This window comes from Phyllostomus discolor, chromosome 5 (genome assembly GCF_004126475.2).
Source record: "Phyllostomus discolor isolate MPI-MPIP mPhyDis1 chromosome 5, mPhyDis1.pri.v3, whole genome shotgun sequence".
NCBI classification, from domain to species: domain Eukaryota; kingdom Metazoa; phylum Chordata; class Mammalia; order Chiroptera; family Phyllostomidae; genus Phyllostomus; species Phyllostomus discolor.
Window position 1 is genome coordinate 5,269,187 of NC_040907.2, and position 13,621 is coordinate 5,282,807.

At 53.0% G+C, this 13,621-nt stretch overlaps 1 protein-coding gene across 2 annotated transcripts in view; it reads left to right on the forward strand.

Annotated features, from left to right (window-relative positions):
• The window catches only part of SLC25A33 (solute carrier family 25 member 33), a 30,762-nt gene extending 19,305 nt beyond the window's left edge, over positions 1-11,457 (forward strand). For both annotated transcript variants that reach the window (XM_028513126.2, XM_036025270.1), the window contains 5 exons: positions 2,435-2,512; positions 4,738-4,838; positions 6,440-6,506; positions 9,238-9,518; positions 10,721-11,457. In XM_028513126.2, coding sequence (XP_028368927.2) covers positions 2,435-2,512; positions 4,738-4,838; positions 6,440-6,506; positions 9,238-9,518; positions 10,721-10,923 — 730 coding nt within the window. In that variant the 3' untranslated portion in view covers positions 10,924-11,457. The remainder of the gene's footprint in view (positions 1-2,434; positions 2,513-4,737; positions 4,839-6,439; positions 6,507-9,237; positions 9,519-10,720) is intronic.
• Positions 11,458-13,621: the final 2,164 nt, after the last annotated feature.

The window sequence follows — 13,621 nt, forward strand, 5'->3', positions numbered from 1 at the left end:
GAGGGTGGAAGAGCCTGGGGAGGGACGGCGGCGATGGTCGCACAGCAGTGAGTGCCCTGAACCGTGCACTTGAAAACGGCCAAATGGTGAAAGTGTTTGTCATGCATATGTTACCGCCATGGGAAAAATGAAAAAGAAGAAATAGGCACAGTGTTCTCTTTGAACTTGAGATAGGTGGCTTTGGCTTTAAATAACATCCATCCAGCCCATAAAGGAGGGGTGAAGTCAGGCAGCCCGGCGTGGGTCATGGTGCAGAGAGCAGAGCGTGTTGGGACCGGGCGTGTAAGGCATCCAGGATGTGCAAGACCATAGCGGGTGGACCCTGAGCACGCAGGCAGCAGCTGGCAGACCCCCGCCGAGGGGTGGCAACCGGCAGACCCCGCCAGGCGGGAATTGTGAAGCAAGGCACTGTATGCAACCCAGGATCCCAGTGCCGGGAAATAGAGCCTCAGGACATTGATTGAAAACACCTGTGGGGGTTGAGGCACAGGGAGAGACTCGCAGCCTCACAGGAGAGGTCCTTGGAGAGTCCCACGGGCTTCACAAGCCCACCCACACGGGAATTGGCACCAGAGGGGCCCAGTTTGCTCAGGAGAAGCGGCAGAAGGGACTGAGGTCCCACGGAGAGTGGAGCAAGCGCCATTGTTTCCTCTCAGACCTCGCCCCCACGTACAGCGTCACAACGCAGCGACTGGGTTGCTCCGCCCTGGTGAACACCTAAGGCTCCACCCCTAATACGTAAGAGGCTCAACCAGCCCAAAGGAAAAAAAGAGAAAAAGATGGCTCAAACAGAATTGTAAACCCCACAACTAGTACTTTTAAGCAACCGAGAGATAGCCAACCTATCAGATGCACGGTTCAAAGCACTGGTGATAAGATGCTCACAGAATTAGTTGATTTTGTTTGTAAATTAGATGAACAAATGCAGGCTACAATAAGAGAAATGAAGGAAAATGCACAGGGAACCAACCAATAGTGATGGCAAGGAAACTGGGACTCAAAACAATAGAGTGGATCAGAAGGAAGGAAGAAACACCCAAACAGAAAAGAATGGAGAAATAAGAATTCAAAAAAATGAGAAGAAGCTTAGGAACCTCCAGGACATCTTTAAATGTTCCAACATCCAAATTTTAGGAGTACCAGAAGGAGAAGAGGAAGAGCAAGTGGAAAAGTTATTTGAACAAATTATAAAGGAGAACTTCCCCTTTCTGGCAAAGGAAATAGACTTCCAGGAAGCTCAGAGAGTTCCAAAGAAGCTGGACCCAAGGAGGAACACACCAAGGCACATCATAATTACATGACCCAAGGTAAAAATGAAGGAGAGAATCCTGGAAGCAGCAAGAGATAAGGGGACAGTAACCTACAAAGGAGTTCCCATCAGACTGTCAGCTGGTTTCTCCAAAGAGACCTTACAGGCAAGAAGGGGCTGGAAAGAAGTATTCCAAGTCATGAAAGGCAAGGACCTACATCCCAGATTGCTCTATCCAGCAAAGCTTTCATTTAGAGTGGAAGGGCAGATAAAGTGCTTCTCAGATAAGGTCAAGTTAAAGAAATTCATCATCACCAAGCCCTTATTTTGTGAAATGTTAAAGGGACTTATCTAAGAAGATAAAAAAAAACATGTATAGTAAAATGACAGCAAACTCACAATTATTGACCACAGCTAAGACAAAAACAAAAAGAAACTAAGCAAACAACTAGAACAGGAACAGAACCACAAAATGGAGATCACATGGAGGGTTAGCAACAGGAGAGAGGGAGGAGGAAAGAAGGGAAAAATGTATGGGGAATAAGTAGCATAGATGGTAGGTAGAAAATAGACAGGAGGGCAAGAGTAGTATGGGAAATGTAGAAGCTAAAGAACTTATGACACATGGACATGAACTAAAGAGGGGGAATGTGGGTGGGAGAGGGTGTGCAGGGTGGAGGGGAATAAGGGGGGTAATGGGACAACTGTAATAGCATAATCAATAAAATAAAATTATCAGGTTTTTCTATTGCTTATATGCTGTTTGGGGCTCTCCTACAACAGGTAAAAATCTAGAGATGGGATTACTGTAAATAGGGAGTAAATCCAAAAGAAGCGCCATCCAAAGAAGTCTCTGAGCCTGTTTGACAGTGAACCTTGTCACAATGAGGACACCGTCCCCTAAATCTGACTCGCCAGTGCTTGTTGTCCCGTATGGGACTTCCTGCACGGAGACCCCGGGCGTCTCACCAACGGCCGGACTGCCGTGTCTGAAGCCCGCTCCCCCTGTGCCAACTAGCCCGTTCCTCGGCCCCCTGCTCCGTCCTGCAGCGTGCTCGCAGGAGGCCTGGGGTCTTGTGAACAGTCTGTTCTTTCTTCACTCAAGGACCCAACGGGAGGGCCGTCGGCTGTGACGCGTAGGGCTGGCCTAAGGATTTTACAGATGAATCTCTTTTTATTTCTCAGGTCAATCTTGGAGAAGGAGGGACCAAAGTCACTGTTCAGAGGCTTGGGTCCAAATTTGGTTGGAGTCGCACCGTCAAGGTAAGCATTAGACTTCCGGCTGGGTCCCCACACATGTCTGTCGTGTAGCGAGCCCCTTCCTGCGGACGGGCCGTGCTGCCGGATGGCGGTTTCTGACAGATGGAAGTAGTGGTGACTGCGGGTGTGTCTTCAGTGCGTGTGTGAGAAAGAGATTCCAGTCCTTTTACTACGTTGAAAATGGGTCTGCTCTCATCCCTGGACCTTCTCTAAGTAAGTGTGACATGGGGTCAGTGGCGTGAGACAGGACAGGCGTGGTGTATTTTAGAAATACCGCAGATTTTAAAAGTCACAGCATACATCGGTGCTCAAAGGACTGGCCTTTATCCAGACTGAAGAATGTCCTGGACTTGGTCTATTACCGAATTTGGAGGGCGGAGCTCCTCTTCCACACTCCCGGCCCACGCCCCGGAGCCCAGCCAGCGTCCCCCAGCGCCCCGTTCCACCAGGGCCCCCAGGTGATCCGTGTGCCCCTGGGAGCGCTGACCTGAGGGGTTTTAAAGGAAGGAATCTGGGCTTTACTTTATATAAGGCAACATCCTCATTTTTGTTACAAGGCCCACTTCCCTTTAATCTACACTGTCCAGAGAGATACCATAGCCACTGGCCATGTGGGCTCTTACATTAATTAAAATAAAAAATTCAGCTCCTTGGCCTCAGTAGCACGTTTCAAGCACTTAACGTTGTCACGTGGCTAGTGGCTCCTGGGCCCGAGACCGCAGATACGAGACGTCCCCGCCTGTGTGGAAGGGGCAGGCGGTGCTGCTGCGGAGGAGGGACCCGCCAGGGGAGAGAGCGGTGACAAGAGGGGAGAGAGGGTCGTGTCACCCCTGAAAAGGAAGCAGGAAGCTGCTTCTAGAAATCAGCCCCCGGGAGGGAAACTGGGTGGCAGGGATGGGACACGCACGTTGCTCCGTGTGATGCTCCATTAGACTTTAAGGAGAACCAACCTTAGTAACAAAAATGAGAATGTTGTTTCGTAAGGTAAAGACGAAAAGCTTCTAGAATTCTTGCGGATCGAGGCTCCAGTTTATACACAGATCAGCAGAATGATTTGTTTATATGCAAACCATTCATGCCTGTTCTTATGAAACCCTTTTGTGCCGTTAGAATTTCAAGCACATGAGCACACTCTACCGAAAGAGTAGAAAGGGCTAGCCCTGGCTCCGTTGACTGGGGCGCCGTCCTGTGCCCAAAAGGTGCAGGTTCCGCGCCCGGTCGGGGCACAGACGGGAGGCAGCCTGTCGATGTGTCTCACTCGCATCGATGTTTCTCTCTCCCTTCCGAGCACTCTAAAACTAGTGAACAGACCTTTGGGTGAGGACTAGAAGTAACGATAAAATAAAAAGAAGAAAGCACTGGTCTATGAGATTATCAGTGGACGGCAAACACACGTGACGTACAAGCGTTCAGTTAAGGAAGCTGAGCCCTATCTGCCGTGGGCAGCACCGACTTGGCAGCCTCTGCCAACCTGATTCCTGCCGCCACCACACCCATTTAGCACGGTCGGGACCCAGGAGAAAGGAGAAGGCTGCTGTGCAACACAATAATGACAAGTAGTCAGGGTCCTAAGTTGAAAAATATATTCTACGATCCGTTGAGAAGCTGAAAAAAAAAAAGCCTATTCCCTGGCATTGCCGGTGAGGGAGCCAGGAAGCTCCCGGCCAGGCCCTCCCCCAACCGCACGGGAGACAAGACAGAAGGCGGAGGAGAAGACAGGGCAGGGGAGCCATGGGGGAGGCTGGCCTCCACCTGCCACGGTTGCCTTTGGGGGCCCCCTGGGATGTTCAGTGGGCGGAGCTCTTCATGCCCACGGGCCGGCGGCTGCCCCTGTGTGACCCTCAGTCACCCAAAAGACATCCAGGTCACCACAGAGAGTGTGGTGCGTTTTAGAAACATTGCAAATCTTCCAGGTTATGGTTCATGTTGTGCTCAGAGGATTGGCATTTATCCAAATGAAGAACGTAAATGGGCTTTGTTTATCATCAAGATCTCATTTTCCTCAGTTAATTGGGGCGCTCAGTCTCACTGAATACTGGGGGCATGGGCGGGGCCTTCCACAGGTGCCAGAGTGGGGCTGCGTCTGAGCACAGACAGGGTCACGCTTGGGGCTAGATGTTAACTTCTGGTCCATTTTATTTTCCTGAACTTCTCAGAGGTTGCGGAGGAACGGGTGTGTTCGTAGGGCCAGACGAACGGCTTCACGGCCTTCTCTCTCTGTCTAACAGGGCCGTGTACTTTGCCTGTTACTCCAAAGCCAAAGAGCAGTTCAACGGCGTGTTCGTGCCGAACAGCAATACCGTGCACATCTTCTCCGCCGGCTCCGCAGGTGCGTTGCCCCGAGAGCGGGGCGGGGTCGGGGGCCCCGCTCACCTCCCGACGCGCACCTGGTGCCCGGCAGCCTTTTCCAGGGACTGGGAATGAGCGCTGTGCGGCCTCTGCACCTGAGGCCATTTTTCTGAAGCTTCATGTTGGCACTGATTAAATTGAGTGTTTACATCAGTTTGTAACTTGGTTCCTGTTTCTTTGATCACTAAAACTTTTTATTTTTCCTCAAAATGTCCATGTTCCATGCATGCTAGTCAGTGTGATGCTTCTTTTCAAGTAATTTTAGTGTGTTTTTCATGTCTGTTTCATTGTTATTTTCTAAAATGCAAACTCTTTTTCCATGACTCCCCTGGGCACAGTTGGGACTTTCGTCCTTAACGCTTGGATTCCGTGACCAAGGGGTGGCATTGCATGAGGGGTGGGGGGTGGGGGCTGGGGGTCCTCTGTGGGCCGGGACAGATCAGCACGCTCCTCTTCTGAAGGGGTCATCCCACTTACTCTACAGGAAATTTACAACGTGATTTCCCCCCAGAAAATACTGGGCAGAAAACACTGACTTGGAGATTGCTGGGCGAAGGCTGTGTCTTTATGTATAAAGCTTATGTCTGTTTAACTAGAAAGGTATTTTGAAGAGCTAAAATTGACATTTTATGGAAAATTCCCGCCTTCCGCCAGCCTGTGAAGTGTGTGCAGTTCTGTGTCTCTCTAGTGTCAAGTAGAAGTCCCAGTACCCCTTGTGAATAGTTACAGCTAGTAACTCCTGGACCCCCGCAGAAGAGGGTGTCACACAGAGCTGCTTCTGCACGAGAAGGGCGTGGGTGCTGAGTACGCAGCTCTGAGGAGGGAGTGTGCTGCCTTGTCTTCTGAGGCTCCTAACCTAAACGCTGTTCATCGGTTTTGCTACTTTTGCAAATTTCACTTAGAAGAACCCTTGGTACCTAAAGCGCACCTGGAGGCAGGTGTTTAGTCCACTGTCCAGGTTCCTGGTGCCTGGCTGACTTATTGGAGAAGGGTCGCCGTGCTGGGCTGTGTTTGCTTGGCCTGGGCTGGTTAGCAGTGTCAGAGTGGGGGGAGCTCGCTAGGAAAGAGGCCCTCCAGCAAGCAGATCAGTGTCAAAACTCCAGTCTCCTGAAATGGTTAGTCGGGTATTAAAGTGTCTGAGTTCGGGTTCAGTTACATGGAGATTTAGTTCCTTCCCTTTTAAGTTGGCCGTAAGGCAGCCGTTTGGATTAGGACAGCAACTTTTTAAAGCAAGTTACCTCTGGACCTGACGCTTATAAATTGTGCTCAAAGCGGTTTCCCATTAACCAGAGGAATCGCTGTGTCAGGAGTGCCAACAGCACCACCTAGAGGCTGGGAACACGAGATGGAGCTAGAAATTGGAGAGATTCCTTTTAGGCCCAACGCACTGATGGTTGCTACTGCCCAGGGGGCTGCGGCCTCCGTCTGCAGGACAGAGATGGAACTGCTCCCCCGCTCCCTGTTTGTATTGCTCAGCCACCGAAAGCCGACTTCAGCGTTTATCAGACGGAACAGAACGCCTTAGGCCGCGTTGGCTGTGTTCGATGATGACATGTGCTGTTCTTTTTTTTTTTCTTCCAGCGTTTGTCACAAATTCCTTAATGAATCCTATATGGATGGTGAAAACCCGGATGCAGCTAGAGCGGAAGTAAGTTGCTAATGGTTGCTTCCTTAATTTGAGAATTCTTGGGGGGTGGCCTCCCCCAGCCCCCGCTGTGGATGGAGTGCAGCGCGTGAGTCCTTGTCCTTGCCTACTGGGAGCACGTGTGGCAGCTCCTTGTGTTTGGGGGTTGTGCTCTCGAGCGTCGTGGGGGACGGAGACCAATAGTTGGGGGTCCCGGCTCTGCGCAGGCCCCACCCCAGCTGCCGCCGCGGGCTCTCTGCTGGTGCTGGGTGTGTCTCTTCCCCGTGGGAAGATGCCACTGCGGGCAGAGCGGCGAAAGCCTTCAGACCGCCGAAGGGCCGTTGTCACCTGCAAGGCCCTCCCTGCGTGGGTGTCTGCCCTGGAGCTCCTTCTCGGGCCGTGGGCTCCTCGGGTGGCCCGGGGACACCTGCAGCCCCTTGCGGGGCAGAAGCAGTGGAAACCAGTTGTTCCTGGTTTTTAATTACGGTGTAGCGGTACACCTACTTAATGTGCCGAGTCCAGCGTGGCCCAGTAACTACTGTACTTTCAGATAAATGGTGATGGTGAGTGAGGTTTTGTGAGAGGGCTCTGTCTAGGAACCCTGGGTAACTGTGTTGCCCAGAACCCTGTCGGCGGGGGCCGGGGGGGGGGGGGGCACTGGAAACTGCCAGCGAATCCAGTCTAACTTGGAGCTCCCTGGGAAGGAGAGAGGACAGAGCAAGAACGCCCCGGAAGGGCACGTGGGGGAGCTGCTGGGGCTCATTCCTCCTGATGGCCACAGTGGCCTCTGCATTGGCCTTTGGTTCTGTATTCCCACCCCCCCACCCCCCCCCGGCCCATTCTGCCTGAAAGGGCCCTCCGACAAGCATCGGGTCTAGCCGGTGTGAACAAAACACTTCAAATCCTTCAATGGATCTCGGCGACTCTCCGGGTTAAATCCTAATTCCTTGGCTTACTGCTCAAGGTCCTTCACAATCCCTAGAAAACACCATGTGCTCTCACGTGGTCGTGCCTGCAGCCAGCCCGCCCTGACCAGGACTCCCTTCTCCCTTCGTGGCTGTGCTGGCACCGACCTGTCCTTCCGCTTCTGACCGGCAGGCACTCCTTCCTGGAGACCTTGGGCTTCACCCCCAAGCCCTGGTGTGCTCAGTGTCCTAGCACCTCTTCTGCTTGGTGGTGGACAAGTGCTCACGTCGGCTGAGAGCCGGCACGTCCGCCCTCCTAAGTCGGCCTGGTAGGAACCGTGCTCAGGAGACCGTGCGGCCTCGTTGGCGTGGGCCTGTGAACGTGTCCCCCGACCGGGAGTGTTCCCGGTGCGCTTCCCGTGCGCAGGCCCCACCTCCCCGAAACACAGCTTCACAGAAAATAGAATCTGTCCTGGTGGGGCGAGGGCCCTGCACACTGCAGGACCCGCAGGGTCCCTGGTGCAGGCCAGGCAGGAAGGACAGAGAGGCAGCTGGCGGGCCCTCCTGCCGCAGCGACGTCCACGCGGCTGTCTGAGAAAGAGCCGGCCGTGGAGAGGGCTGCAGGCAGGGAGCCGTGTGCCCAGAAAACCTGGAGGCAGGAGAGCACGGTGATTCTGGGCCGCTGACAGACCGGACAGTGGTCGAGGGCACATGAGCGAGAGCGCTGGAGGGGGGGGGAATTATGGGAAGGGAGGCTGGAGAAGTGAGCGGGGCTTGTCCTTCCAGCCCTGGAAATGCACTTGGAGTTGGACCTGGGCTCTGCTTGGAGGGCTGCTAAGAGTTGTCAGAGTGGTCGTGGGCTTTGGTCCCCAGGGAACATGTGTCAATGCCTGGAGACATGTCTAGTTGTCACACTTAGGTGAGGTGCTGCTGGCATGGAGTGGGTAGGGGTCACGGAGAGGACTGACACCCCGCAGTGCACAGGACAGCCCCCAGCGGAGAATTCCCCGGCCCCAAATGTCGGTGGTTGCCACCCTGAGAAAGCACAGGAGAGGGGGTTGAGCGGGGAGTGGTGGGATTCAAGTTAGAAAGGTCACCCGGCCAGGGCGCAGAGAACAGCCTGCCTGGGGAGACCCGCGGAGACCCATCGCATGGGGGGACTCTGTGACGGGCGTGAACGCTGCCAGGTCCCGGGGTTCAGTTTGTGTCCAGGCGGTCCCCAACCCCTCTCCGTCGGGGGAGGAGCAGCCTGCCTGGGGCTGTGATCAGTTGTGTAGTCTCTTTGGTGTTCACAGTTTTGTGGGGTTGGAGGTGAGGGAGTCGAGGTGCCCCGTTCAGAGACCGGCGGTAAGACAGAGCACCGTGTACGCTCCCCGCTGTCGGAGGCTGGGGGTGTCCTTCGGGGCATCCAGGAGGCGCGAGCCTCTGCCGCAGCTGCCCTCACGCTCCATCTGTGCAGCCTTCCACTGCACACACCTCCCGGCCTTCCCGCCTTCGCGGCAGTTTCAGTCTGGCACACGCACCCCGGTTTCATTGTCTGGGTCTATTTTTAGGTATTTGCACGGTTTTGATTAAGTTAGTTGTATTTCCCCTGTGATGAATGACTTCCTCCATATAGCTCTTCCCAGATCAGGTCAGGGGCTGTGCGCGTGTGTCTGGGACTCTTGCGCAGACGCACACGCTGTCCGTGGGCCGGCCGGTGGACCCGGGCTGGCCGCGGACCCGGCTCCCTGCCCTCAGCGCAGGAGGACACGCGTTCCACGCTGGTTTCCGTCCCCCTCGGCGATCGGCGTCGGTGCCCGCTCACACGCGTGTGTGTTCTGACGGCCTGTCCTTGGTCTGCTTCCCAGGGTGCGCGGCTCCAAGCAGATGAACACGCTGCAGTGTGCGCGCCACGTGTACCGGACGGAAGGCGTTCGCGGCTTCTACCGGGGACTGACTGCCTCGTATGCGGGCATCTCGGAAACCGTCATCTGCTTTGCGATCTACGAGAGTTTGAAGAAGTGTCTGAAAGATGCCCCGTTAGCGCCCCCTCCAAAGGGGGCTGAGAAGAACTCCACAAACTTTTTTGGACTTATGGCAGCTGCTGCTGTCGCTAAGGGGTGTGCCTCCTGTATCGCCTATCCACACGGTACGTGCCGCCTTCCCCGGCAGGGAGACAGCTGTCGGGCGGCCGCGTTCCCCAGAGTCCCCGGAGCCGACACAGTGCAGACGCCTGCAGGTCACGGTGGCGGCAGAACCCACCGACTCCAGGGGCCTCCGCCCTGTGCGCACGCGCGGTCATGTAGGTGGCAGCGACTCAGTGTCACTCGGCACCAGCTGACGTCCCAAAAACCTGCTGTGCGGAATGTGGGCCTGGCATTGTGGGACTTCTGATGACCTCAGAGAAGCCAAAAATCTGGATTTTGCTTTAAATCCTTCTATTTAAAAAATGACATAGGAGCCAAGCTTAAAAAAAAAATCTCTCAGCTTTCAATTTGAATAGAATGCTGAGTAAAGCTACTCCAGGGTTTGTTTTTTAAAGAATTATAGGCCTGATGTCCTTCTGACCTACTCTTTTTAAAATAGCTTTGTTTATTGTGCCATGAAAAACGGGCTTTGTTTTCAAAAGCCTCCCTTACCATCAGCTAATGACAAATGTGTGTGGTGAGCTCGGTGACAGTTAATTGATGCCCCGGTGTGTGCCAGGGCCGTGTGTGGCCTCAGGGCTAGTGGAGGAGAGATGGAGAGGGTAGGCTCCCAGGTAGGGAGGGAGGAGCCTGTGCAGAGGTCTGCTTGGTGGGTGGGGCCAGGCGTGTCCTGCTGTGGCGCAGGGCTGGGGAGGGCCAGGTGGGCGGAGGCTTGGAGGAGGAGGAGGGGGCAGGCCAGGTGGGCGGAGGCTTGGAGGAGGAGGAGGGGGCAGCAGCGTCTGAGCTGGGTGAGCGCAGCAGAGAAGGGTTCCAGGAGGAGAAAGCTGGGGAGTGAGTACCTGGAAAGAAAGCCTTGTGGACGATACCGCCATACTTAACACAAACTCCGTCTTCAGTGAAAGTGCAGTATCCGCTTAATCAGGAGTAGAAAACCAGAAACCATCTTAAAATGAAACCCCATTCAAACTAAGATTTTAAAAGTCCCTTCCGAGTTATTTTGTGCTTTCGTGTGTACATCCCTACTGGGCGGTTTCCCAGAGTTAGAAAATGTCCTAAGCAGATCCTCCTTCTCCTTGTCTCTGTGACGACTCTGTCCAGACGGAGCCGGGGTGGCAGAGGGGCGGAGCTGGGCTTGGAGGTGGCTCCTCGCGTGGCCGGGGAGTGCAGCCTATTTGTCGCCTAAAGCGCGTGTGTCTCCCTGCAGAGGTCATCAGGACGCGGCTCCGGGAGGAGGGCACCAAGTACAAGTCCTTCGTGCAGACCGCACGGCTGGTCTTCCGGGAGGAGGGCTACCTCGCCTTCTACCGGGGGCTCTTCGCGCAGCTCATCCGCCAGATCCCCAACACCGCCATCGTGCTGTCCACCTACGAGCTCATCGTGTACCTGCTGGGCGACCGTCCCCAGTGACCGGCCAGCGCGTGGTGCTGTGCGAGAATAAAACTGAAAAACTCGATAGAGACATTTTCTTTTCCGTTGATGTTTAGGATGTTCGAGACGGCAACAGGAGAGGCCACGGAAAACGTGGCTCGTGGCGCCTGCTGGACATTTCCTTTTGGATTCATGTTTTCTGGAAGGTTTAAATTCATTAACGTTAATAGTTAATTATAACTTTTTTTTTAACTTAAGAGGATTCAGGATTCAGCAGCAACTAAATTAAATCATGCTATTTAATTTAAGTATAAACTTGGCTCGTGTCCTCTGTCACGTTCGCTGCACTGGAAACTGCGGGACTTGGGCGGAACGTAACCCTGGAAAGGCAGACGGAACCTCTGAAGCGAGCGTACGGCTGTTTTCTAACCTGTCAGGTGTTGCGCAAGACAGGTGGCGGGGGGCACGTTCTGGCAGCCCTGGGCAGACCAGGACAGACTGCCTGGCCATTCTCCTTTGTACATTCCCAAGTCTCACACAGGTTGACAGTCCAAGCTTTTGGGCTGCCGAGTTTAAAAAAAAAAAAAAAACAACCATACAACTTTCTGACATTAAATATTTTACACTACATGCACTCTCCTGGAGTTAATCCTCTGCCCCCAGTTGGAACCAAAGGTGAGCGTTTCACAGAACTGTTTACCAGCGGCCTCGTGCCTGGGTATTATCTCCAGGAGGTGAGTGGAGTCATGCCCGGGTACCATGTAGGGATGTCAGGGTGCAGCCGCCCGAGCAGCCGGCCGTGGACGTGGGACGTTGTGAGTGATGCAGCCCCTCTGACGACGGTGTGGGACCCACCCTCGGGCACCTGCTGCGGGGCGAGAAGAGTGTGACCCAGGCCGATTGCCCCTCTTTGGAGAACCCACTTTCAGCCTGACTGGGAGTGGTAGTGATGTTTAAATACCCTAGTTTTTTAAAAAAAATGTTATAATCCTAGAAATGAGAAATTACCAGAACTGCAAACCTACCCTGCCGTTTTAAAAGGAAACACTGTGGGACAAAAGCTAAGACAGGAGGCAGGTAAGATGGACTGTCTGTCCTCCTCTGGCTCTCTCCTGGACTTCGCGCATACTGCTCACGGGGTTCTCTCTCAGTCTGAGTATCTGGGAAGATGAAACTAGCAGCCACACACGGAGTGTCCACGGGCACGGTCCTCTGGTAGGGAGGAGAGGAGGCTATTTCCTAATCGTACTTGAGTTTAATTTTGTTTGCCTTTCATCATAAAGGAGGTTGCCTGGTGGTATAATTTGCTTCAACTATCAACAGCTATGTAGAAGTCAAAATAAATGTGTTCAGTCATGCTTCAGTGCTCCCAAAACATGTGACAGTAAAGAGACTTCTGTTTAAGAAACTCATTTTTTAAAAAAAGATTTTATTTATTCATCTTTACTTATTTTTAGACAGAGGGGAAGGGAGAGAGAAAGAGAGGGAGAGAGACATCAATGTGTGGTTGCTACTCATGCACCCCCTGCTGGGGACCTGGCCTGCAACCCAGGCATGTGCCCTGATTGGGAATTGAACCAGCGACCCTTCAGTTCACAGGGCGGTGCTCAGTCCACTGAGCCACACAAACCAGGGCAAGATTTTATTTTTGGACAGAGGAAGAGAGGAAGAAAGAGAGGCAGAGAAACATCAATGCGTGGTTGCTACTCATGCATCCCCTATTGGGGACCTGGCCTGCAACCCAGGCATGTGTCCTGACTGGGAATTGAACCTGTGACCCTTTGGTTCACAGGCTGACACTCAATCTACTGAGCCACACCAGCCAGGGCCAGAACCGCATTTTAACGACTGTTTGATAGTGGCACATGGCAACGTCTTCCTGTTTTAATATTCATATTAAAACCTGACTTTTTTCTCAAGATTTTAACATGAAAATTTAAAATTAGGTTGCTTAGTATTCACTATTTGGGTAAGAGAATGATTTTGAAGTAATTTTCACTTACACTTATTTAAATGAATAAATTCGATGTTGATCTAGTAGAAGTTAGTCCCCCACTTGCTTCTCCAACATCAGGGCGCTGAGATGCAAGCAACGTGGGCCTCCAAAGCTGGATGAGAACAGGCAGGACAAAGCAATACTTCCTTCATAAAGGGGCTTGTCTGGATTTTAATGGGAAATACCACTATTGGAGGTGTTCATGGAGAAATCCCATGCTTTATTTCTCTCTTCTCCACCAGCTCAGTCATTGGGGTTTTATTATGTTTAAGTAATATATATATATTACTTAGTACATTAAGTCATATATTACTTAATACATTACTATTATATATATTACTAATATATATGTTACGTATATATAAAGGACTTTAAAGACCCCCACTGTGCAAGGTGTATATCTTCTCATTTAGGTTATTCCCGACAACCTTGTGAGGCCGTTATTATCCTCCTATTCTACAAATAGGAGGCTCAGAGGCGTGCACGAAGTGCTCAAGGTCTCGGAGGTGGTCAGCAGGAAGCTGACCAGCAGCAGGTCTGTGCTGCCTGTGGAGTAGACGGATGACAGGTCTCGGAGGCAGCCGAGCCTGTGCAATGATCTGAGTTTGGGGCCAAGTTCCAGCAAACCATTCCACTCGGTTCCCTTCAGGATGGCGCATCCCCTGGCACGGTCCCCGCAGAGCTGCACTGGAACCAGCCATGCCCAGGACGGAGCCCTCCCGGTGAGTGGGATGCTGTGCA